General features: G+C 35.1%; 4 protein-coding genes across 5 annotated transcripts; 2 read left to right on the top strand and 2 right to left on the bottom strand.

The window, feature by feature from the left end:
* Positions 1-2: 2 nt before the first annotated feature.
* LOC110707356 (DNA repair protein recA homolog 2, mitochondrial-like) lies at positions 3-10,535 on the top strand. 2 transcript variants are annotated; one of them, XM_021885379.1, is made up of 8 exons: positions 3-187; positions 3,903-3,966; positions 4,322-4,539; positions 5,434-5,521; positions 7,910-8,082; positions 8,306-8,452; positions 8,852-8,986; positions 9,673-10,535. In XM_021885379.1, the coding sequence occupies exons 1-8, from the start codon at positions 104-106 to the stop codon at positions 9,958-9,960; spliced, it is 1,197 nt and encodes a 398-aa protein (XP_021741071.1). In that variant the 5' UTR covers positions 3-103; the 3' UTR covers positions 9,961-10,535. The 2 variants fall into 2 exon arrangements, with proteins under 2 accessions (XP_021741071.1, XP_021741070.1); XM_021885378.1 differs by having other exon boundaries at positions 57-187; positions 1,075-3,966.
* Positions 10,536-11,852: 1,317 nt separating this feature from the next.
* LOC110707358 (lichenase-like) lies at positions 11,853-13,524 on the top strand. The gene is made up of 2 exons (XM_021885381.1): positions 11,853-11,982; positions 12,232-13,524. The coding sequence occupies exons 1-2, from the start codon at positions 11,931-11,933 to the stop codon at positions 13,167-13,169; spliced, it is 990 nt and encodes a 329-aa protein (XP_021741073.1). The 5' UTR covers positions 11,853-11,930; the 3' UTR covers positions 13,170-13,524.
* A 94-nt stretch (positions 13,525-13,618) lies between these two features.
* On the bottom strand, positions 13,619-16,611 carry LOC110707357 (protein IQ-DOMAIN 14-like). The gene is made up of 6 exons (XM_021885380.1): positions 16,211-16,611; positions 15,838-15,949; positions 15,426-15,725; positions 14,904-15,104; positions 14,695-14,826; positions 13,619-14,516 (listed from the first exon to the last, which is right to left on the bottom strand). The coding sequence occupies exons 2-6, from the start codon at positions 15,910-15,912 to the stop codon at positions 14,007-14,009; spliced, it is 1,218 nt and encodes a 405-aa protein (XP_021741072.1). The 5' UTR covers positions 15,913-15,949; positions 16,211-16,611; the 3' UTR covers positions 13,619-14,006.
* A 4,679-nt stretch (positions 16,612-21,290) lies between these two features.
* On the bottom strand, positions 21,291-24,864 carry LOC110707359 (probable inactive purple acid phosphatase 16). Its single transcript, XM_021885382.1, has 5 exons — positions 24,371-24,864; positions 22,758-22,982; positions 22,199-22,475; positions 21,948-22,116; positions 21,291-21,734 (listed from the first exon to the last, which is right to left on the bottom strand). The coding sequence occupies exons 1-5, from the start codon at positions 24,630-24,632 to the stop codon at positions 21,522-21,524; spliced, it is 1,146 nt and encodes a 381-aa protein (XP_021741074.1). The 5' UTR covers positions 24,633-24,864; the 3' UTR covers positions 21,291-21,521.
* Positions 24,865-24,999: the final 135 nt, after the last annotated feature.

Here is a 24,999-nt window from a genome sequence, read left to right on the forward strand (position 1 = left end):
CTTTTTTCGGCAGTCTAAAATAGATAAACCCCAATACCCCTTCTCCAGTTCTTCCTCTTTCCACATTATAATTTTCCAAAACCCTAAATTTTGCAATTGAAGCATGAGCCTTCAATTGTTTCGCTCATTTCGCTTCTGCAGCAAAGTCATTCATAGCCGTTCATTCCTCTCCTCTTTCTCAACCCTGGTATATCTACCTCTCTCTTCTTTTCTTCCTATATTAATTTTGAATTATTGAATGATTTTAGTGCAGATTCCAATATTAATTAGCAGAAATTGCCAGACTTTAAGCATTTTGTCTGCTTTATTTCTGATTATCATTTTTATGCAGAACAAATTTTGTTAGTAATTTTTTTTTTTTTTTTTTTTTTGATATATTAAAACTTATAAAACTGAGCTGCTCGAATATCACCTAGTTAGTGTACACAGTGTTGGTATTAGTCTCCCCAAATTCTGAATAATGAGGATTGACCTTCAAATACGAAAGAATTAGTAGTCAAAAGGCAAAAGCGCTAATTTAATGACCGATAGGAAGCTTAGTTCATGAATTCATTAATGATTGAATTCAGTTTGGATGTTTGCATTTCTTTATGCCGAGGAAAACTGTTGTTGGCAAAGGTTACACAAACACACAAATACATTAAGGTTGTGGCATTGTGGGCCTTATGGCATAGTCTAAGCGCGTTAGGTGGTCAAAACAAAAACGAGAGAGAGAGAGAAACAAGGAAAAATTTACGACTTTTTATTAATCAATGAAAAATTAAGTTATTAGTCACTCCGTGTGATATTGTGTTCAAAATTCAACTAATACATTCTTGGTGAGAAAATTTATCATCTTGTCTATCAGTCTATATGAATAATCGGTTCATTAGGAAGTATCCAACCTTTGACCATCACAAAGTTGCCGATAGTGTGTAGCCATTAATCATTATGTATAGTAGAATATTTGTTTGTGGAGATCCAAACCATGGTTTTCCCACCTTGTTGTTGAGGAAGTGTCATTCACATAAAGTGCTTTCAACTAGTTATATGTCATTTATCACTTGATTATATTTTTTGGTCCTTTGTTTACAGACGAGGTGGTACAGATAAATTATATATTGGAGGTGATTTAAATGGGCATGTTGGGCGAGTCGAGATGGCTACGAGAGTGATCATGGAGGCTTTGGGTATGGGCAGAGGGACGCTGGTGGTGAAGCTATTATGGATTTTACCAATACTTGGTTTAAGAAGCGAGATTCAAACTTGATAACTTTCCAGAGTGGAATGGAGCAAATGCAGCACAAATAGACTTCCTGCTCACAAGGAGCACGGATAGACAAAGTTGCTTAAACTGCAAGGTCATCCCGGTAGAGAGTGTGGTCACCCAACACCGGCTTTTGGTTATGATTATTCGTTTGAAAGAGAAGGCAAAGAAAAAAGGAAGACAAGAGGAGCCAAGGATAAGATGGTGGACTTTAAGGGATGAAAATGCTAAGGTCTTTGCAGAAATGGTAATCAAGAAGGCGGATTGGGATGGAGAGGTGGATCCGGACATGACTTGGTTACGAATGAAGAACTGTTTCCTGAGAGTGGCTAAAGAGGTCTTAAGGGAATCAAGGGGAAGAACTTCGATGCGGAGAGATACTTCGTGGTGGAATGAAGAGGTGAAAGCAGTAATTAAGCAAAAAAGAGAATGCTATCAAGCCATTGGGAAAATGTAGGAGTGACGAAACATTTACAGCGTATAAGGAGGCTAAGAGTAAGGCAAAGGTAGCTGTTCGACAAGCGAAATAAAAGGCTTATTGGAGGTTTATGAAAAGCTTGACTCTAAGGAGGGAGAAAAGATCATTTATAAGATGGCTAAGAAAAGACAAGAGGCAAGGAAGGATATTGGCATGGTAAAATGTGTCAAAGATAAGAACCAAATTGTGCTAGTACAAGAGGAGGACATCAGGTGGAAGGGGTACTTTGATATATTGTTTAATGGAAGTAATGGAGTTGTGACAAGTGCTCCGTGAGTGATGAAGAAATCAACATGGAATATGTGCGGAGGATTAGAAGAGTAGAGGTGGAGATTGCACTGAAGAAGATGAAACCTAAGAAGGCGGTTGGCCCTAATGGTATACCGATAGAGGTGTGGAGGTGTTTGGGTAAGATTGGTATTGATTGGTTAACAAACCTCTTCAACATGATATGGAGGGCTACGAGGATCCTGGAAGATTGGAGGAAGAGCACCTTGGTCCTGGTTTATAAAAACAAAGGAGACGCTCAAGATTGTTCTAACTATCGAGGGATCAAGCTTATGAGCCACACTATGAAGTTGCGGGAAAGAGTAATTGAACATAGGTTGAGGGCATGCACAAGCATTTTGGATAACCAAATTAGATTTATGCCTGGGAGCTCTACAATGGAAGCAATCCATTTGATAAGACAAATGATGGAGTTTTATCGGGTAAAGAAGAAGGATCTTCATATGGTCTTTATTGATTTAGAGAAGGCATATGTCAAGGTGCCAAGAGAGGTACTTTGGTGGGCAATGTTGAAGAAAAGTATCCCACTAAGGTACGTGGATTTGGTTAAGGATATGTATCGGGATGTGTCAACAAATGTAAGGACATGTGGAGGGTTACAATTGGATTGCATCAAGAGTCTGCATTAAGCCCTTTTCTTTTTGCAACGGTTTTAGATGAAGTAATTAGACCAATTCAAGATGAGGTTCCATGATGTATGTTGTTTGCGGATGATATCGTTCTGGTGGATGAAACTAAAGATGGGGTTAATGCCAAGTTGGAGCAATGGAGGCAAAGGTTGGAATCTAGAGGGTTTAAGCTAAGTCGGATGAATATTTGGTATGCCGCGTGGTACTCAGAGGGGGGACAAGCGATGAAGCGGTAAGTTTGGATGGAAAGAATTTCACCATGAGTGAATGTTTTAAGTATCTTGGATCGATCATCCAGAAAAATGGTAACATTGATCAAGATGTGGCCCACGGGATTAATTCGGGGTGGCTTAAATGGAGAGCGGCCATAGGAGTGTTATGTGACCGAAACATTCCTTACAGTTGAAGGAAAAATTCTACAAGACTGTCATAAGACCAGTGTACAGAATGTTGGGTTTTTAAGGAGCACATTAAGAAGATGGAGGCTACGGAAATGCGCATGTTAAGGTGGATGTATGGGAACACTCTAAGAGATAGAATCAGAAATGAGGTTATTCGCAAGAAAGTAGGTGTGACAGGTATTGCGGACAATATAAGGGAAAATCGCTTGCATTGGTTTGGGCATGTAAGACGGAGACCTGAGGGTGCACCGGTTCGAAGAGTGGAAGAGTGGGACCATAGAGGGGTTAAACGAGGGAGAGGGAGACCGAAAATGACTTGGTTGGAAAGAGTTAGGAAGGATATGAAGTATATGGATTTGCGTGAGGATGAAGCATTGGATCATAAGGGATGGAGGAGGAAGATTTTTGCAGATGACCACACGGAATAATCAAGTTTGGTTCATGTAGCCGACCCCATTTATGGGATTAAGGCTTTGATTGTTTGATTGATTTTTTATATTTTTTGGTCCTTTGTTTATATTTTTTGTCTCAAATTATGCTTCTTGTGCTTATTCAATCAATGATATTAGCATATAAATATAGCTTTATACAAGTATTTCACACGATAGAATCCCATATTTTCAATGCCTCGGATCTTTTTTTACCAGTCACTTATGATGTCATGATGTTGATTACTGATTTACTGCTCAATGTTTGGATTTACCATCAACTGTCACTTTTGTAATATTGTCCTTCACCTTTTTCCTGTTTGGTTTGTCTCTAGCAGATCTTACACGATTCTATTAATTATTTGTCATTTGAGTATATGTTCTATATTCTTAGCTATTTTGATAGGTAATACATACTCTATATTTTTTCAGCATTGGGAACCTGAAAGCTGTACCCCTTCTGACGACTTACAGGCCTGCTTTCCATCTGCTATAGGTATAGTGCCTCAGCCTCTCTTAACTAGCTTTGGTTATAAACCAGAATGAGCAATGTGCATCTTGCATTGCCAGATCTTAACTTGTTGATTTATGTTTAACAGCTTTTGTCTTTCTTTCCCTCATAAGCAGCAATTTCAAGTTTTACTTATTTGCTTATTTTTTTTATTTCAAATGTGATTTTCCTCAGCTATAACACACAAATAAAAAAGTCCACTACTACAAAAACTCCTTTGCCTTGTGATTTGCTCTATTTAGTGTTTCCTTTAGAAGTAATTGTAGCAAGCTTCTGAATGGAGGATGTAAAATATGTAAATCCCTTGTGAAATATTAACATCAAAAGTTCTTGTTTGCAGATGATACATCGGAAATCGAATTTGATGAACTTGTTGATGATGGAGCTGCCAAGGAGAAACACACTGCATTGCATGGTGCTCTAACGCAACTTGCAAGTGAATTTGGGAAAGAGTGCAGGTTGTCTTTGCCAAATTTCTTTATTCCCCGTTGCGCTTCAGTGATATCAACAGGGTCCTTAAAGCTTGACCTGGCTCTTGGGATAGGAGGTTTACCAAAGGTATTGAACTTAAGTGGATATAACACTCTTCTAGCATACTTTGGTTTTATGACTCAATTTATTTTAAGGTTTGGAGATTTGTGTGAATGGATAGGATCTAGGTTGAAAGATTGGATTGGACCTAGATTAGGCCAAAATGCCATGCCCATTCCCTATCTAATCAAACCTGAATTGCACCAGAAACAAAATAACATGTTTTTGAGCCAAACCTAATTGTTCCGATATCAACTAAACGTGCTCAAATTTTGATATGATCAAAATTAATTGAATTCATTACTCCCGCCCTTTTGGAGAATTGAAACGCTCCCTTGGGCACACAGTTAAGAAAATAATGGGTGTGGATCATAAATGAGTTGTTTAATGTAAAGTTAGTGGATTTATTTTACATTGTTTTGTTAATTTGTAATCAAAAGGGTTACACGAGAGTAGGAGAAGTTGGTGGGTACAATATAATAATTGTGTTTCCTTTCCAATTATGGTACCATGCATATTATTCTTAAATGGCCAAAAGAGGAAAGTGTGTCATTATTTTGAAATAAAGGGAGTATTATCTTATCGAGAATAAACTCCCAACTGCATTGATTCTTTCACATGTTTTTGGTTTTCTTACAATCTTATATATCGCTTAATATGATCAGCACACCTATGTCAAGTTGATAACCACTTTCTTGTTGATATGTTATGGTTTAATTAAAATTTTCAATTTGACAAACTACAAAGGTTTGACCTCCTTTGCATTTACGAACTTTTTAACCATGAAGACATTACTAGGTTCATGAACTTTTTACTGAATGAGAAATGTTTTTTCCCCTCTTTCAAGGATATGGAAGTGTTATATTTTTTCCCACTAAAAATGATCCTCGTCTTCCTTAAGAGAGTTTATTTGTTGAATAGGGGAGAATTGTCGAGATTTTTGGAAAGGAAGCCTCTGGAAAAACAACACTTGCCCTTCATGTGATTAAAGAAGCCCAAAAGCTTGGAGGTATGATCTGTCTCTCATTCTTCCATCATTTTTTTTCTTGTTGGTAATAAGTCATTTTATGGCTGTTATTTCACATCCATATTTCACAATAACAGCACGCCTGCTCACCTTTTTAATTAGTGAGATTTGTGCAACTGTCAGTCTAGTTTGACATGACATGTTTACCCTGTTTTGGTGTTTTGAAATCTGAGCAGGGGTGTTGCCAAATCAAATATCCAATCTGGTCTGAAAAAATTTGATATCCTATCCAAATTATCCAAACATTATAAGACCAAATCAGACATCTGTTTTTTCGGATCAGATATCTTATTTTTTCGGATATTTCAGATATTTAAAATTTTTAAAGGTGATTGTTTAATATTTTACTTTTAATAAAATTTTATTTTGTCTTAGAAAATTTAAAAATAGGATATTTTTGATATACAAATATAAAATGCAATCCAAATTTTTTGGATTTCATATCTGAAATATCTGATACATAAAAAGCCAGATTGGGTATCCTAAATTTTGCATCGGATTGACCAAATTGGATTTCTTTTCCCATTCCTAGCTCTGACATGGATCAACATGCAAGTGTACCTCAATCTTTGTAGAATGAGACAAGAATATAATAATTTGCAAATCCATCTGAAATGGTCTGTTGTAATATGCCTATACCAAAGCTGCCAGCTTGTTTCATTATGAATTATGAAAATTTCCATCATGTCTATAGTGCCCCCTCTCTAATAACTCCACCCTATTGGACTTTGTGTGGAGCAAGCCAGTGCTCTTTTAGTACTAGTCTCTGTACAACATAGTGGCGATATTGCTATTTCACACGCCCTATGAGATCCCAGAAAGCAAGTTTCTTTCAAATTGAATAACAGAGATGTTATTTAGGCTCCTAAAATGCTCTTTAGAGCTTTCCTATCGGCACTTTGTTTCAGCGCTTATTTCTTTCTTTGTTTTTGTGTTGAGGGTGAGGTAGAGGGGGTTAGTTGTGTACTTTTTTCTCCTTTTTTTTTTTTATTTATTTATTATTTTTTTTTTATTGTCTACAGTTTTAGAAATTATCATACTTTGAGATGCTAGTTTTAATTTCTTTGTTTAGTAACAGGTACGATAACTAGATTCACCCTGTGACACCATTAGCCTTGTTCTAATGAGTCTCTCTCTTCGGATTGGGTAATTGTTGTTTGGGGGGGGGGGGGGTTGAGGGAATTTATGCATCCTAATACAATTGCAAAAATGCTCTTTATACTTTGCCCTACAATTGCAACAAGGTTTGTTCGTGATAAACTTGATCTGAAAAGGAAACTAATTGACTCATTACATGATGACCTAAAAAAAACACGACAGTTTAGTGGTACTTGATGCATTTGATTTTGGACTCGTCTGGAGCTAAACATTTGTCGTGATGACCATTTTGTTAAAAGTGGATTGCCAGTTTGCCACAGGTCTTCTGCAGCTTCATCATTGTTGCATTAGCTTATATCCCTTTGCAATGCTGTGTTTAGCTCCAACAGATGATAAACATTGGATTCACATTTTCTTATGTTTAGCTCCAACAGATGATAAACATTAGCTTATATCCTTTTTCAATGCTGTGTTTAGCTGGGGAAAAAATTTGTCAAGTGATTTTTCCAATGTTACTTATTCTAGTTCTTGGTTTTTATTTAGGTGGGTATCAGCTGAGCTTCTATGGCCTTATAAGCCTTTAAAATTGTGATTGTCTTGTTGACTTCATGGCTTTCATGAGATTCAGTTATGAATATGTATGATAAATATTTCTCAATTTCTGGGGCTAGTTTATTGAGCAATAATTCTTAACTGTGGAGGTTTTATTGTGATATCAGCTCAGAGATATATACATTAATTTCTGCCTTATGGAGGCCAGACCACATTATACCATGAGTTATGTGCCCAACAGCTTTCTTTGTTGAGCTGTGTAAACTGCAAACAAATTGATGGTGGAAGTGGATGACCAATTCCAGATGGACTTTGTGAGCCATGGGTCTAGCCAATACTTATGATGTTGTAAGCAATTTTTTTTTAGAATAAAATTTCCCACTCCCTAGGGAAACTATGACCCTGGCTTACAAAATATAAGAGAAGGGTAGGCTTATTTGATGGTAGAAAACGGTTTCACGTTTATAATTTACCATCTCATGTTTCTTTTCTAGCACAATTTGACAAGTATTAGGGGAAAAATAGGGGTGGATAACCTGGTGATAGTCTTATGGGGCAGTTTCTTGTGGTAGTTGAATACTCTTCTGATATGATTATCTACCAAATTTTCTCTGCTGTGTTTCTTGATTTATACGCGCTATATGTCCTGTGAGCTTGGTGATTCATCTCTGTTTATCTGGAGTCCAATGGATAACATCCTTAAAATGTATTCCCTTGCAGGTTTTTGTGCATATCTTGATGCTGAAAATGCTATGGATCCCATGCTTGCTGAAGCCATTGGTGTTGATACAAAGAATCTGCTTATATCATGTCCAGATTCAGCGGAGAACATGCTTAGTGTAGTTGATAAATTGACCCAAAGTGGGTCATTAGATGTGATTGTGGTTGATAGTGTAAGTGATAACCTTCTTTTATGTTTTCTTATATTGTTTATTGTTTATTATCAACATGTGTTGCTTTGCTCTTCGGTTGTAAACTTGTAATCCTATATAAACATTATTTATCCTGATTTTTTATCTGTATATTTTGTCCCCAAACTCTTCGTTTCACGAAAAGAGGCCACTTTTTTTTATTTTACTGAATGTGGTGCTTGTATCTGATCTTAGGATTATGCAGGTAGCAGCTCTTGTTCCACAGTGTGAGCTTGATGGTGAAATTGGAACTGGTGAACCTGATGCCCTTTCAAAAATAATGACCAAGGCACTCAAAAGGATTCATTACTCATTATGTCGATCAAAAACACTCATCATATTTCTTAATCAGGTTGGATTAATTCCGTCCGTAAACAAATTGTGCACTTCATTTTGGCACAGAGATTAAGAAAATTTGCTAAATAATTTGGAAGCAGGCAGAGAGAGATTGTATCAAGTAAATGTTAGTGCTGGGATAAACCCCAAAAAAAAAAGGTGGGTATTTTTTATTTATCCCAGCATCTTGTGGAAAAGAAAAGTGGGTAAAAAAGGCCAGGGAAAAATATTTTGTGAAATTGACTAGAGAGAAGACCATAAGAGGATGCTTTTTGGATTTTTAAAATAGGCAATTGTGCTATTCATTTGAGGCTTAGGTGGTATTTTTACATATTTTTTATTCTTATTGTTACTTGTATATTCTTCTTTCTAACGAGAATATCCTTTATTTCTTGATGAAATTTCATTGGTTTAGGTAAGATACAGTCCAAGATCCAATCAGGGTCCTGGTATGAGGGATGAGGTAACTTGTGGTGGGAATGCCCTGGGATTCTACGCTGCAGCACGATTGAGAATTTCAAGAACTGGACTGTTAAAGCTGAATGATGAGGTCAGTTGATTAAAACAATGAACAAGTTCATATATTGTTTTGAAATTGTGCTCAACGCTATCTAAAGAATTTCTTGAATCAATCTTATGTGTTCAAATCCAGTGAGTTGTGCAAATATTGATTGGTGAATGGTTATAGCTTATATCCGACAGTGTTGCAGCAGTTGCTTCAGTTATTTTCAATTTAGGTATTATGCAGTTGATATTTTCTCTTCTTAACAGGGCTGCAACTGATCACATTAACAACTGATCTTCCTATTATTATCTGACTGAGTTTAAGAGGCTCTTAGGGGTTCCTCTCCCTGCATTAAAATTCGTCCACTGTCTTTTAGTGTAACTTGTGGTTGGTTGTTTTTTCCTTTGATCTTGACATTAGTCAACAATGAAATTACTCAGTCATGCTTATAGAGTAAAGAAAGCAAGCGACTCTAGAAGCCAGATATGTCATTTTTGTTTCCAGTGTTAAAAGTTGACTTTGAGATGGCATTACAAGTAAATTGTACACGAAAACTTGTCTTTTTTACTAATTATGGAATATCTATAATTCTCATCTCATGTCTTGATGCGAGACATGGGTATTTATTCTCTCATGTCAATATGGAACATCTTGATATAATATTTGTGTTTTAGTCCATTTTGTTTGAAAACTCTCCTGTCGCTGAATTGTTTATTGTATATGTGCTTAAGGTGACTGGCATCAAGATATGTGTTCAAGTGATGAAAAATAAATTAGCACCAGGAATGAAGAGCACTAAATTGGGAATTGACTTTGGAAGAGGATTACGCTTTGAACCTGAGGTCTTAGAATTGGCTATTGAGCATGGTCTGATTATAAAGCAAGGTGATAGTTATTTGATTGAGGGGGAATCTGTTAGCAGTGAGCATGCTGCTGAAAGATATTTGGCAGAAAATGAGATAGTTTTGGAGAAAGTGGTCATGGACTTGAGACGTCAGTTATTTGACAGGAATTCCTGATTGCCTTGTATCATTGGTTTGATAATCTTTGCTGCACTTGATTATTACTGTGAAGTCACTGCTATACTGTGGTAACATTGCTAGAGGATCCGTGTGAAGCTTTATGTATTACTATTTGTCTCCTTGGGGCAGGTTTTAAACGGATTCGGATGCTCTCTATCTAGGGGTTAGAAAATCAGACCTGTGGTTTCAGGAGAATTTAAGTCTGATCCTGCTCTCTGTGTAATGAAGCTGATTCTTTCATGGAACAAAGGGGTCCATTAAATTTAAGTGTTCCTGCAGAACCTTCTGCCATGTCGAGTTCTTGTTCTGTTTTTTTTTATTTTAGTGAACCTTCCTCCCTGGTATTCCCCTTTATTTGAAACGATACAGTGGCATCACTCTTCAGCGCTGTGCATTTTTATTTAAATACTAGTACTAGATTAGGATTGCTAACTTTATTGCTTGTGTAATATAACCAACTCTGTTCCTTACAAGCCTTTGTAGCTCTTTGAAAATACTAGATCCTATTTCCTGTAGCGAAAATTTGCAGGATCGTACTTCATTCTGTCTTATGAGTTATGTCCTTTCATTTTTTTGGTTGTGCCATAGTATCTACATTAATTAGTTTATTGAGGTATATAAATATGTGCTTTCATGAGAAATTTATCATAAGTTTGTCATTTATTATGTACGTTATCAAATTTTCTTTGGGTGTGAGTTTCCACGCCCAAATTGTGTCTTAAATCCATGTGTAGATTGTGTATCATACCCATAGTGCCCTAAATGAATATGTTTCTTACTAAGAATTATACGCTACTTTTCAAAATGAATTAAGGAGAAAATAAACACGGTGAAGATATGTGTTCCGACAACCTTATGCTTCGTATAATTATATTCATTTGGAGCACCATATAAAGATTTTTGGATATTGTATTCAGAATTTGCATGATTGTGGTGGTATGTTAAAATGATTATGGTGATTGGGATTTGCATAAATGGTACTTCCCTATATTTTTTAAGGAGTGTCCTCGATCAAGTACAACAATTACTCGACCAAGTACAACAATTACTTAATATAATATAGGATTAATTAAGGAGATTATTAATTCGGTTATTTTAGGAATCGTAATGTTTTGCTATAAACCAACTACGATTTGCAGACCTATTATTTAATGGGTTTGCTGCTAAATGTAATCGGATCCTATAAAGTCACACATAAAAAGCACGAGATGGAAAATGCACACAAAGCCAATAAAGGTTAAGTGGGCGGTTATTTTGAGGAGTCATTATATATACTATTACAGAGAATAGAAATTATATGTCACTTCTCATAATAACTACATCCCTAAAAAGTGAGAAGAGAGAAAAGTTTTCTTCCTCCTTCTTCCGTACTAGCATACGTGGGATTCATCTCGGGTTTTGTGGACCAAGTAGAGGAATTACAATTGAGATTCTGGATCTCCGAAGGAGGACAATCTAAGGCTAACGAGGAGTACACGCATCAAAGGTATATCATACTACTTTATGTGATTCGTATTATTTATACGCATGAGATCCTGTTTTAGATGTTTAGAAAGTGTTCCTGAAATTCCGCTATCTCATCTAATATGTTCCTACAATTTTCTCCTCCCTGCCCCTTCTAATATTGGCATCTTCTATGTTTTGCTGTTATTTCTGGGAGATCTTAACTGTCTTGCTGTTGCATTCTGTGATACTATAACTAAATCTTTTGGAAGCTAAAAATAGTATTACTCTGTAATAGGTGGATTTTAGCTGTGTAATTATGGATGACACGGTAATAATGTAGCTACCCCTTTGTGTTGGTATATGAGGGGAGTTTTAAGTCCTGTTTTATATGGGTCATGCAAAAAATATTTCCCCTCCTCAGGAATTCGAGCTGTACCCTCGAATCCTGTTGAAAGATAGGGGTGCTCCTTGGAACTCGAACACAGGGAGGAGCTGAGGATTCCTCGGCTAGTCCATCAACCATGATATTGCTCGTCATTGGACTTCTCTTAGCTTTTAACTTGCAGCAATCAGGTCAGTTTCATCATCGTCGTTGATGATCATCATGATCAAAAGTTAGTCTTTCAAACATTATAGCAACAATGGTGAATGCCTAGATAATTTTGGAATTGAACACAATTTTATGACATGAAGCATATATTTATGTCATAAGACTTAAATTGGAATGATCCAACCTGAAATTTGGAAGCAAAATGAAAGCAACTTCTAGTTCTGTATGATTTTGTTAATTATTTCTGTATATTTTTTTTTTCCTTCATGCAGAGGCTCAAGTTGGAGTTTGTTACAAAACACCAGGAAAGAATGAAACACCCCCAGAAGAAGCTATAGCTCTTCTGGAAAGACATAACATAAAACGAATTCGACTGTATGAACCAAATAAGGAGACCTTAACAGCCCTGAAGAGTACAGATATTAAAGTTTTGCTTGGTGTGCCAAACTCAGTACTCTTACCCCTTGCCAATGATCCTGCTGTAGCTGAATCGTGGGTGCAAACTAATGTCAAGGCCTACTCTCCTGCTGTTAAATTCAAGTACCTCGTTGTTGGTAATGAGATAAGCACTAACAATATGAATAACCCTTTGTCTTTCGTCCTCCTAAACGCCATGCAAAACATCCAAAATGCACTGGCTAAGCAGGGATTAAGGTATATCAAGGTAACGACCGCCTTTGATACTTTAGTCCTTAAAAATCCATTTACTGATCGTCCATCAAACGTCTCCTTCGTGGCCGAGGCTCTCTTGTTCCTGGATCCCATCCTGAAATTTCTGTTGGAAAATCATGCTCCTGTTATGGTCAATATATACCCTTACTATGCCCATATTCTTAATCCAACGGGGTCAACACTTGACTATGCCCTTTTCAATGCCCCTGGTGGAAACTTGTTCGTGGACTTGGTGGATTCCATGTACTCAGCCTTAAAGAAGATGGGTTATGACTCAATTAACGTCGTTGTGGGAGAGACTGGCTGGCCCTCAGCTGGTGGTGTTGCTGCGAGTGTTGAGAATCAGAAGACGTACATCAGTAAGCTGTGTAAGCAAATAAAGAAAGGTACACTGATGAAGCCTAAAAAGCATATTGAGACTTACTTGTATTCTGTATTTGATGAGGATATTCAGGGAGTTCCTGAAGTTGAGAAACATTGGGGCTTATTTACTCCTAACAAAGAATTTAAGTTCGAGTTTTCTGGACCATTGAAATAGCTTAGTTAAGGTTTCCATTCCATGGTTGTACATGTTAATAAATTATGTGCTTACATAGTTTGCTGTTTAATTGATTTTATTTACAGAGTATGTACTGATCTGTTTATTTTGTATCCCCATTGGAATAGATATGAAGTACAAATTTATACCATTAGGTGTGAATCACGTTGTTTAAATCAATTTCAGGTCAAGCTAAAAGTAATAAGGTGAAGAGAACAAAGCCTAATATTGGGTCACATAACTCACATTAACTTTTGGGCCGGACAGGTTCAGGTCAACTTTCAAACCATGTAATTTTGGACACAATTAGTAATTTAGATTGAGCAATCAAACGAGTCAATTTTGTCAAGTCTATTTACTAGTCATAATTGATTCAGTTCGTAGGAGAAGCCAATGTCTTCAGCCCTTCAGTAGCACAGGAACTTGTAAAAACAACACAATTAACCTTCTGCCAAACAAAATGTACATTGGTATTATTGGATTATTTCATCAAAGAAGAAGAAGATGTACACCATTGCAGAAGCCACCCCCAATCAATAAATCAAAATCGAAAAAAAAAAGTTACAAAAAATAAAATAATGTATTAACACCAAGATATTCTATACCACCCTCAAATCAACCTAGTCCACAACTCTTTGACACTCAATTTTACAGTATTAACTATCTATGTGTTGGTCAATATAAAATTTTCACTCTTTTGTTTCATCAAATCCCAGGAAAAAACAATCACAAACCAAAATTTTTATGACAAAATGAGCCCAATAAATAAATAAAAAGGAGAAATTCATCAATTTCCAAACTTATTGGTGAAGAACTCCCATGTTTTGAGATAATTGACTAGGAACAATTTGTCCTTCCAATTGCACTGGACTCACCATTGTAATAAGACCAAGAAGAATGTAGCCTACTCTTACACGGCGATCCATATTGCTCGAAACATGTATCGAGGTACCCTATCCTTTGTCGCGGTGTACTCAATGATCTCATCTTTGCCTTGGCTGATTCTGTCACAGCCATGTAAGTAGGAAACATAGTAGAGTTGGATAGCTGGAAGTCGTCGATGCCTTGTTTTAGCCTCGTGTGAGAAAATGATCTTCTAGGATGCGAATATGGGGAGCTCACTTCCTCTGTAAAATCCTGTTTTGGTAAATTTGTAGCCCTTGATTTGATCCTCAAGTTTGTTCCTAAGTCCCAGCTCCTTGTATTCGGATGTAACTCTAAGATTGCGCCTTTTGAATATCCCTTGTCACGGATTTCTTCCTCGGTCCATTGTTTTCTTAGACATGTTTTTCCTTCATTGTTTCGGAGTGGCAGTGTTTCTTCAAGTATTTGAGAACATTTCCTCTCCTGTAAAATGTCCTTGGAATTTTATACACTTTTCACATTCCATTCCTTCATAAACATCTATGGTCCATTTGGTTGGCGTACTATGCGAATTTGTATGTGAACAAATGAAAATTCATTATTTATTATTGCCTACCAAACGGGTTGTTAAGAGTTATAGGAAAAGTAAGAATGTAGTTACCCGATGAGAGAATGAATATTGCTTCATTCGCTCTCTTCTAAAGACGGCTTCTTGCTTGTGCAAGTATATGGATTCGATCTCCTCCTTCGAAAACAAGCTGTCAGTCCATTGCCTCTGGTTCTCGCATTGAAGCTGCTCAACATGAAAAAGAATTTTTAGCAAAGAAAATGTTAGGCTAAAACAGATTTTAACAGCAAAAGTTTCCCTACCTTGGATTTTTCTCCTACTATGTTCTTTGTGCTAGGAGATTGATCAATTACACTAGGAACTCTTATTGTATGGACTACCTTTGTGGGACTCACACACTTCAAATGCTGAAGTTTTGTGCTCACTCGACGTCTCACAGCTCGTCCTCGTGCTATTGCTTGTATTCTTACCACTCCTTTTAGTGCTCTCAGTGCCTTCCTTGCCTGAAAGTTTACCCAAATCAAGCTCAAATTAGCCATTTCAAATAAAATAAGGGAGGGAAAAATATATATACTTTAGCATTAAAAAAAAAGTCAAATATTCAATCATAAATCATGATTCTATATTAAATATTGCACTGTAGATTGGCAGTTCGACTATGTTCACTTACAACAGATTTTATACTAAACAAAACTAACTATGAATCTATGTTTTTTTTTTTTTTTTTTTACTGATTAAAACTTATTTTATAACTCGAATAAAATGAGACCTTAGGAGGGTAATAAAGATGCCAGGAATGTTAACGTGGTCTATAGAGGTCTTACAAGGTATCCCCTGAAAGAACTCTGAATCTTGATAGCAGCCAAGTACTGAACCTCTCTTTCATGTTGTCGTAACGACGAATGTCGGGACACACTCGTGAGCCTGACTACCTCCGCAGCTGCTTGAGCTGCAGCTACTGCAGCCTCAGCAGCCGCGGCAGTGGCCCGAGCAACATTCATTGCAATCTTCCTCTGCTCATCTCTGGCTTCACTTAGTGACTTTTCTTGTAATGTTGTTGATGTTGCAGGGAGTTGTTTGAACCTTAACCTATCAAAAATCCAACCCCAACGCTTTTGTTTACCCTGCAAAAGTTCAGCAATTTAATTTAATCATTACATAAACTAATTAAATTTAGTGATCAAATAATGGGTAATTGAAATAGAGGAAAATTCAAAAGAAAAAAAAAATTGTGACCTTTTTTGCTTTTGGTTTGGATTCACAACTTATTAGATTCTTGAGAAGATTAAACCACCAATTCTTCTTAGCCATAAAGATTATGGACCAATTAATCACAACAATTAATTTCCTGAAAAATTAAGGAGAAATATCAATACCCATTTGTAATTAATTAAAGCATTTACATTAAAAAAAAAAAAGTATATAAAATTAATATAGACTTAATAATTGTATTTCTGTAGAAGGGTACTAAAATGCTTAAAAAGGCACTTTAGCAATTTTATCCAAATTCCACTAAAAAAGGAAAAAGATGAAGACACTAAGAAACTTCACATGAAGACTTTAAGATTGCAAAACTCCATCAAAGAGTAATAATTTTAGTGTAACATACCTTAGTTGATAAAGTAATAGGAGTAAGTCGGGGTCGAATAGCAACACATAAGACTAGTGATAGATGAAACCCGTCAACACCAGTATGAATAGCGTCACTTAAACTCTCAAAACAAAACGACTTGAAAATCTACTAGTTAAAGTAATGAAAATATAGCATACTTGTATTATTATAAGCTATGATATTGGACCGACCCTCAAAATTCTGTTGTTGGGTTGAAAATTATGCCAAAAAAAGAGGCACAAAAATTAGAGTGAATAAATAAAAGAATTGAAGTGGAAGAACATGTATCTACCCTTTGATGTTTGGTGTGACAAAAGAAAAGAAGAGATGTCATATTTCATTCTCTCTCTTTCCTACTTATAACTGCTTAAGAGAAGACTAGTTCCAACTTTTTTTTTTTTTGTTTTGTAAAATAGTCTATTACCTACGGCGGACCACACTGTACTTTCCCAAGTCTATCATAGGAGTTATTCATTGCTGCCAATGTGTCCTTTTGATGATCACTTTTTGAGAAATTAAATAAAAAAAGTATTTTTCTTATGAAAAATTGTTTACACAACTAAAAATGCAAAACTTGTTGATTTTGGAAAGAGAGCAGAAATAGTTCTTTGAATATTATTACTCTACTTTCTTGGTGTTAAGTTGGTTGGAGTTTGTATCTAGTTATTATAAAGGTGAAACTGATTAAAAGTTAAGTTAAATATATATAATCCATAAAATTTATACTTCTTATATTAGGAAATAAGATGCTTTATGATCATTTGATCTAGTATTACATGTATTGACATTACCCTTTCATTTTACACCCAATGATGAAAGGAATAGTTTACCTAGGGGATATATTTGTATCAATAAGTTGCAAAATAGGGGGACACATTTAATCGTTGTTTTGTTTGTTAATGTTAGAAGTTAGCTGTCAAATTAGTTGTTTAAGGTAAGTTTTGAAGTTTTTGATACAAATTATTATCCTAAACGTTGTTACGGTAGTTTATGCTGGATATGAAGTACATGTACTATGCGAGTATGCAAGACTTTGCTCTAAAAGATACTAGGTATGCTCATATTGCTCACGCTATTTTCCCCGGACTCTAATAATATTCAGAATTCATATAATGTTTAACTTATTCTACATATACTAAAATTTACACCAAAAGTTATTGTCGGACATCCTACTCTATAAAAATCTTTTGGATCTCCATAAATTCTTATATTTTAAACATATTAATTATTAAAATCAACAAATTAAACCTATATACTATAAGTTAAAATATGATGATTATTATTCCTCAAAAAATAGATGAAAATTATTATAGGATCAGATTGAGAATATAATATTGACAAATAGAATGTTTGTTACAGAAATTAATATGGCTTTCTCAAAATCAGGACACACCAATCACTTTAATAATTGACTTAAAGGGAAAAAATAATAAATTTTATAATTAAAAAAAAAAAAAAAAAAAAAAAAACCTTTAATTTTATTTTCCAATAATTAAGAAAGTAGTGGTGTCAGATGTAAAGATGAAGCTAAAAAAAAATGCATGTGGGTGTAGGGAAGCTTAGGGCAAAGTGATGTAATGTCTTTAAGCCTGAAAAACAAACATTCAGCCAAAAATCCATTATTATAGTGATGTAACTTCCTACCTTAATTTGACTAACATTTGATTCAGTGAAGAATTTGATTGCTGCCAAAATCCATTTGCAGGATGAATGCTATTTATATATTTAGGGTCTGTTCTGTTCAACTAAGTTTAGTTTAGTTCAGTTTAGCTCCATTCAGTTTAGTTTAGTTCTTAATTTCTATCTCTCATAAACAATTCATTTCAGCTCTATTCAATTCAGTTTAGTCTCAATCAGTTCAGTTCGGTAAATCGGAATAGGCCCTCATTCTTTGTACATCCAAAATAAATGGCTTAACCCCATGTCCTCCCATCTCTTACGAGTATGGCATCCATTACGTAGTACTCCGAAGTAGCTACACATGTTATTGGTTGAGATTCGGGGATCAAAGAAGGTAAGAAAATCTCCACTCTAAAAAACAAGTACAGTAAGTTATAAGCCTCGAACTTGACACCTTATTAAACTCAGTAGGTTAGTTTCGTGATATCATGAATTTGGATTTACATATTTATTAGTATGCATTTCGATGCAATATGAGTTATATATTCGACTTATAGAGCGTACATACATATTTGCACTTCAAATAATGATGTTTTGATTAGTGCTCTTACTCTCTCAGAAATACATATAACCATTGATCCAGTATACATAATTTTACTTTATTTTAGAAGGAGGAAAATATCACTTTCTTTATTATTATATGTGAAGAATAAACGATGGCTCATCCCATTAGGGAGCCCTAACACTCATATATAAAAATAAACAGTATTGTTACACAATTACATAAATAACCTTAGGGTTACACTATTATTATATCTTTAGTTACATAAAATTCATGGCCAACTTCAAGCTTCCAACTCAATAGAAACTTGATGATATAATGATGAACTTTGAAAGTTAATTATGAGAACTAATTAAGTAGCTTAATAACTTCCAATAATGATCAAGCTAAGGCCTTCCAAAAAAGTGGGGTATAGTACTTGAAAGAGACTTATAATTACTGTTTTAAGAAAATCAAGACACGTGAAAGACTATCCACCCTTATATTTAGACCCCACATCTTGTTATTGCAAGAACATGCTCTAATCTCACACATCATAATTTAAAATTAGTGATTATGACAATTATAAAATTGGCACTTGACTACTTGAGTTGTAACATCATAAATTGTTGCTATAATTTAACTAAAAAGTCAGAAGATTTTGAATTTTGTAGGTGAATTAATAATTTAATTTTAGTTGAATTTCATTGATTTTAATTTATTAAATTTAATTAATTATAGTCAATTTAATATTTGCTTAAATGATGTGATATCCATCTATAGATTATGGTCTATGGATATCTTTTGAGCTGTACCAATTTTTTCTTATCCCCAAAAGTCCTTTGCAATAAAGTAATGTTTTTTTTCTTTTTCTTCAAAGTATGACTAGTCCTTACTCCTTAGTTTCTATCATGTGGTACAAGTTGATGTAAATGGATCAAATTTATATAAAAGTATAATGACAAAAGAAAATTTTTGGAACATTATTGAATTCATTTGAAAGGATGGTTATAGCTAGGTTGGAGTTACTATATATAGGAAGTCCCAATTGGTTTTCTTTCCATAAAAAGTTACTCTAGTTGATTGATGAATAATATTAAATTGATGAATTCTGGTTATGAATTGAAGATTCTTATCATTGAAAAGTATTTTGTCTATCCTAGGTAAAGGGAGAAATTAAAATGGACCGTTTTGATTATATTTGAATCAAATCGGGTCAAAAGACGAGATGAACTTAAATTGTTTAGAAATTATATCTAGTTTTGTTGGGTTGTGTTTATTATTTGAATTTGAGTTTAATTATAATCTAAGGTATTTTGACTTTAACCATACTGATTTCCGAGTTTGATGAATACCAACCAAGTAGCATGGGGTTTAGAAATTATATTTGGTTGTTCTGTTCATGATTTTCAAGTTCAAGCTGAAATTGATAAACGCACACAATTAAAACAGCAACATAAAAAGAACAAGAACCGAGGAAGTACCATTATATATTTATTTGTTATTTTAAATTTTGGAAAGAAGAATATAATCATTCCAAATTGAATCAAATAAACAGTTCACATAAAGGTCAGGTAGGTACCTTTAGTTTCAAGAAATGAAGTAGCTATAGCATAGCTAGATGAATACCAGTGTCATCATTTGGAGCTCATCATCTAAAGCAAAAAGATTTATCAAGAGATGCATGCAATCAGAAATTAATTAAACATTTAAACTCATTAATCTTCATAATTACACACATATCCTCATCATTAAGCATTGTTTGTTATTCATGCAAAAAATAAATCAAAGTGTAAAAAGTAACTCTTTAATTTGTAGTAATTATATAATATATCCTAACATATGATATAGTTATTGCATTAAATCTTGGTCCCAGATGAAAGTATGTGGAAGAATGTACACCCTCAAAAAAATAATTGGATTTTCTGTTCAACTTCATCTTACAGGGCCAGGGTGGATCTAATGACTTAGAGCCGAAAGAAGATTTCCACACCTCTAAATTAGATTATATTCATGTTTCTAGTTAATTTTTTTTTTTTTTTAATTATATACTTATAAATTATGCTTTCTCTTTTTCAGTTCACCCTAGTTATAGACATTTTCTTCATGTTCTATATGTATGTAAGTATGATCTTGTGGTAGAAACTAGAAAGACAACATATTTGATTTAAGAGTTCCCTTATTTCTTTTTAAAGTCTCATACTCTCATTGATACTTTTGTGAATTTGTGTAAGTGAATCCAATGATGCATCTTACCATTATTAAGATATTTAATACTTTCCAAAAAAAAAAAAGGTATTTTATACTAGTAATTTCATTTTCGAGTTGAAAATGATTCATTTTTCCCTGCTTTTTGTTGAGGAAGCTCCAATTTATCTCTTTGTTTATCAAGTGATAAAATTGTAATTAAATTAACAAAAATGCCTAATCAATATGACATGTTAAACTTACAAGTTTATATACTAGTATTTGTTAAAAAGTAAGTCTCTATTTCTCAATAGATGCATCATTCTGACTTTTTACATTATCCTCTTCTGTGAATCAGCCCAACCAATAGGCCCAACTCTATCATTAATTTCCCTTTCTCGATTCCTCACCTTGGCCCTTAGCTTGTTGTATCGTGTTATGAGGATTTGAAACTAATACCAAGGCCATGAAATTTGGTGTATGTTACCAACCTTGCAAATTACTCCGTAGTAAGTTAAATACTTATTACAGAGTGCATTTTGATCAACAATATCCTGAGAAAGTGCTTCTGTGTCATGTCAAGAATTAGCAATCTTATATCCGAATAGCATAAGGGTGAAGGGAAGAATGTTTGTCACATTAGGAAAGTGGACAAATTTACTTGGAACATTTCTAACAGTTGGATAGTTATATTAATCTATTGGAATCTAACCTATTGCAACCAAATTCTCCCATCACAATGATCTAGTATACTTCTCCAAGGTCATTTATCTGTTGCGTATTGTACCAAGGTAATATGACTCGTTTGGTAGGTGATTATAAATTACATGAACAATAATGAAGATTTGTGTAAATTTACATGGAAAATTATACCTTGGAAAATGTTTATGTACAGAACAAGCTGCCAATGCCTTATTCGAAGTTCTTTTTAGTGGAAAGAAGCAGAGGAAGTAGATGACATCAAGACTTCAACGAAACATGACTATGTACAGAACCGTCCTCCATTGTAATCCATGACTTGAGAGAGAATGGCTGCTCAGTGATCTCGAGTATTCTAGCTCCTCTAGCCCAATTTCCATAACCACCATAACCAGTGTGGCGCGCAAAGCAAAGCCAGAATTTTTTGCAAGGGCAGCACCAGTCTAGTCCATGATTGTGCCCCACAAACACAGCCTAGTATAAATATGAAGCAGACTATGTAACTATTGTATAAATCCTAATATACGTGCTGATATGATCATGGAAGAACAAAAGATTTAAACAACAAACTTTTTTTATAATCAACCAGAATGTTTACACCAAGTAAGATTGACGACTGACTGAACTTTTGCTGTAAAGAATGTTTATAATTTGAATAACTAACGTTGCAGTTGTGAATGTGCATACCTGAACTGAAGACCGAGCTTCTAAGGCATTCATGATCCCATATTCAGCTTCTTGAGGAGCAACAGTCTCTTTGTTTATCGATCCTACACAAGGTTTATCTATTTCACCAGAAGGTGCCACAGTTTTGTAAGCTCTGCTAGGAATATGCCAAAAGATTATCTCAGGCACTCTGAAAGAGTTAATCTGTCATATTAGTTACTGTCCGGGAAAACTTGAAGAAACAAATCAATATCATGCACAATTTTATGTACCTTGAGTCAGGGTTGATTTCCATAGACGTGCTGTTAAACCATTTTGCTTGTGCAGATGATATGACTTCCGGATAAGACCCTCCACCAGAATCTAGGAAGTACAGGTAGGCTACCGGTGATTCTGAATCATCTGACGATGAAATCTTGAGGACGTAGTTGGACACACTAGGCCATAGGTTTTTAGGACCCTTTTGAGAGAATGATAATGTCTTGCTTCCAATGTCATGATTTATCAACTGCAAACGCGTTGTGCCCATGAAGCCGCAATTATCCTCCCCTGCAGGATGAATCGTAATCAATGCTTCTTGCATAGGCATACATACATAAAGGAAAAAAGATCGAAAGGCTGGACTAAGGCTTTGTGCTCTTAACCTTGCAAAATATCAATTTCCAAAAAAATATTCAGCTGATCAGGGCTACCCAAGTTCAAGTTCAATTTATAACTAAAACATATTAAGATAAGGTGTAACAAAAATAAGTAGATAGGTTTCTTGTGTGAAAGAATGAAGTCATTTAATCAGAAATTCAAGTAAGTTCAATTTATAGGAAATTCGGTCACCTGAAGATAATGAAATATCTGATGAGCACTTCAGAGGGGGGATTCCGCTATCTGAAAACCATTCCAGTGGCCATGTAAATTGAGCATCATCATGGTTGCCGAAGACAATAGCCCAAGGAATGCACCTATTTTTAGCTGATGAGAGCGCCTGATCCCAATATAGACTTGCATTTGCTATTGGAATATTATTAGCAGTGATGACATCTCCTAGATATATTACAAAGTCTGCACCCACAGCTGTAGATTATTAATGTAAGACCATAAAAAGATCGCGACAAGTGCTGGAATTCGAGTAACATATATATGCACTGGCTCATGATGAGTTCAGGATCTTGTTGCAATCATGCTTATACTAACACAGTTAAATGGTATTGATTGAGAATAGCAGAAAGGACACAAGACACAAACAAACTCAGGTACGATTCCTGAGGCTAACTGATGAAGAGCAAAATATCATAACATAGTCAGTTTTTCAACTTTGAGATTGAATAAAGGTTTACTTGTTTTTTGGTGAAAGAAAAAGAACCTAAAGCAAGTTTACTTATACCCTGAATTCAACCGGATTGTCTCCAAAGTCATCCTGTGAAGGTGTGATCCACAGCACAATAACTCGAATTGAAGTGAAACCGAAATGAAAGGCTCATTAGTGATTACTACCCCAATCAATAAAATTTTTACCTAAGTTGGTCCAAATGAACCATTTGCCGCACATTCCTAGTCTAACAAGTTTAGGAAGTATACCCCCTTTTTTAAATCAAACATTCAAAATATAGGGCCTTTATTTACTAGGCGCATATAGCTAGCCCGGCCTACAAGCTAAGCCCACCAACATATTGTCCCCCGGCTCTTAACTACCCCTGGGTTCACACATTATAGTTATGTTGATAGTGCAATTTGAACTAATAATGTAACAATTTAGTTTGGACAATAATATTTCCATAGTAAAAAATAGACTCTTAAGAGTTGTACAGAATCACCGACTCTACAGCCTCTATTGCTTTATCGCGCCACATGAGGGGCAACAATAGGGTGTATAAAAAGTATTGAACAACTGCCTTTACTTAAAAATTACAATCACATAAACCTCCGTTTATTAAAAAAAGGTCATCACTAATTTATGTATGATACTTTGTACCCTTCTATATCATCAAAATTTATTATTACATGATCAAATCAAAATATATTGACGTTAAAAACACAGTACATATGACAATTATTCACTAGACAAAGTGATCGGGTTACACGGGACAACATTGTATACGACTAGGTTGTCCATCTTAGTACCATACATAAAATTTCTCACTATATGTAACATGTACACCACAATTTTTTTGTTTTTACGCGGTAAGATACGGGATGCCCCTCCTATCACAAGAAGGGTGGGGATGAGGATCGAACCCAGGTCACTCCTGGGACCTGGCCACCTGGAAGAGATGGAGGGACAAACCGTCCATCCACTCTATGATCCTCGTGTACACCACGGGTTAAATAGGAAGAAATGTGAGATGATAGTAAAATTACACACGAAGATAGGAAGATTATTGTAGCTTAATATACCACAAAATTTAAGGAATGATCATACCACAAAATTTAAGGAATGATCATATCATCACCTGGTTTATCTTGATCTAGGATAGAAGACATAACTTTGGTAGAGTGAACATCTTGAAGAGGGCCCCACTTAGTCCACGCGTCTTCACCAAAATGCAAGTCAGCAAAGAGTGCAATCTTGAAGGGTAGGCCTTTCTGCACCTGAAGATTTTTTGCCGTCCTTGGCTTAGCCACTACCACTGAACCAAATCTAATTAATGGCAAAAGGAGGACGATTTTGAGGAGAGAGAATTTTTTGTTTTGTTTCCCATTTTGCCCCTCCATTCTTAGGCTTTTGAGTAGTTATCTTACTACCATAACAATTCATGGTTGTTAACTTGCATTGTTATGTTATTATAACTTGTTAATGGGTAGCTTGGTTGTTGGTTAACTTTGGAAGTTTGCTATTTTTGCTTCCAAGTGTTTATAAGACTTAAATGTAACCCAATTTGTTGGGCCCGGGGCCGGGTCATCTATGTACTACCTTGTCAAGTCAGCATGCACAGTACATTAATATGATATTATTTGTTTTAGGCTTAATCTACACGGATCTATTTTTGGCATCTTTTCAAAAATTCTTATACTACTTGGAGTGTCACTCACTTATAAAGAAATCTTTTCTTCCTTAATTCTTCCATGTGGAACTTAGGAT

This window comes from Chenopodium quinoa, unplaced genomic scaffold, assembly GCF_001683475.1.
Source record: "Chenopodium quinoa cultivar QQ74 unplaced genomic scaffold, ASM168347v1, whole genome shotgun sequence".
Classification (NCBI taxonomy): Eukaryota; Viridiplantae; Streptophyta; class Magnoliopsida; order Caryophyllales; family Amaranthaceae; genus Chenopodium; species Chenopodium quinoa.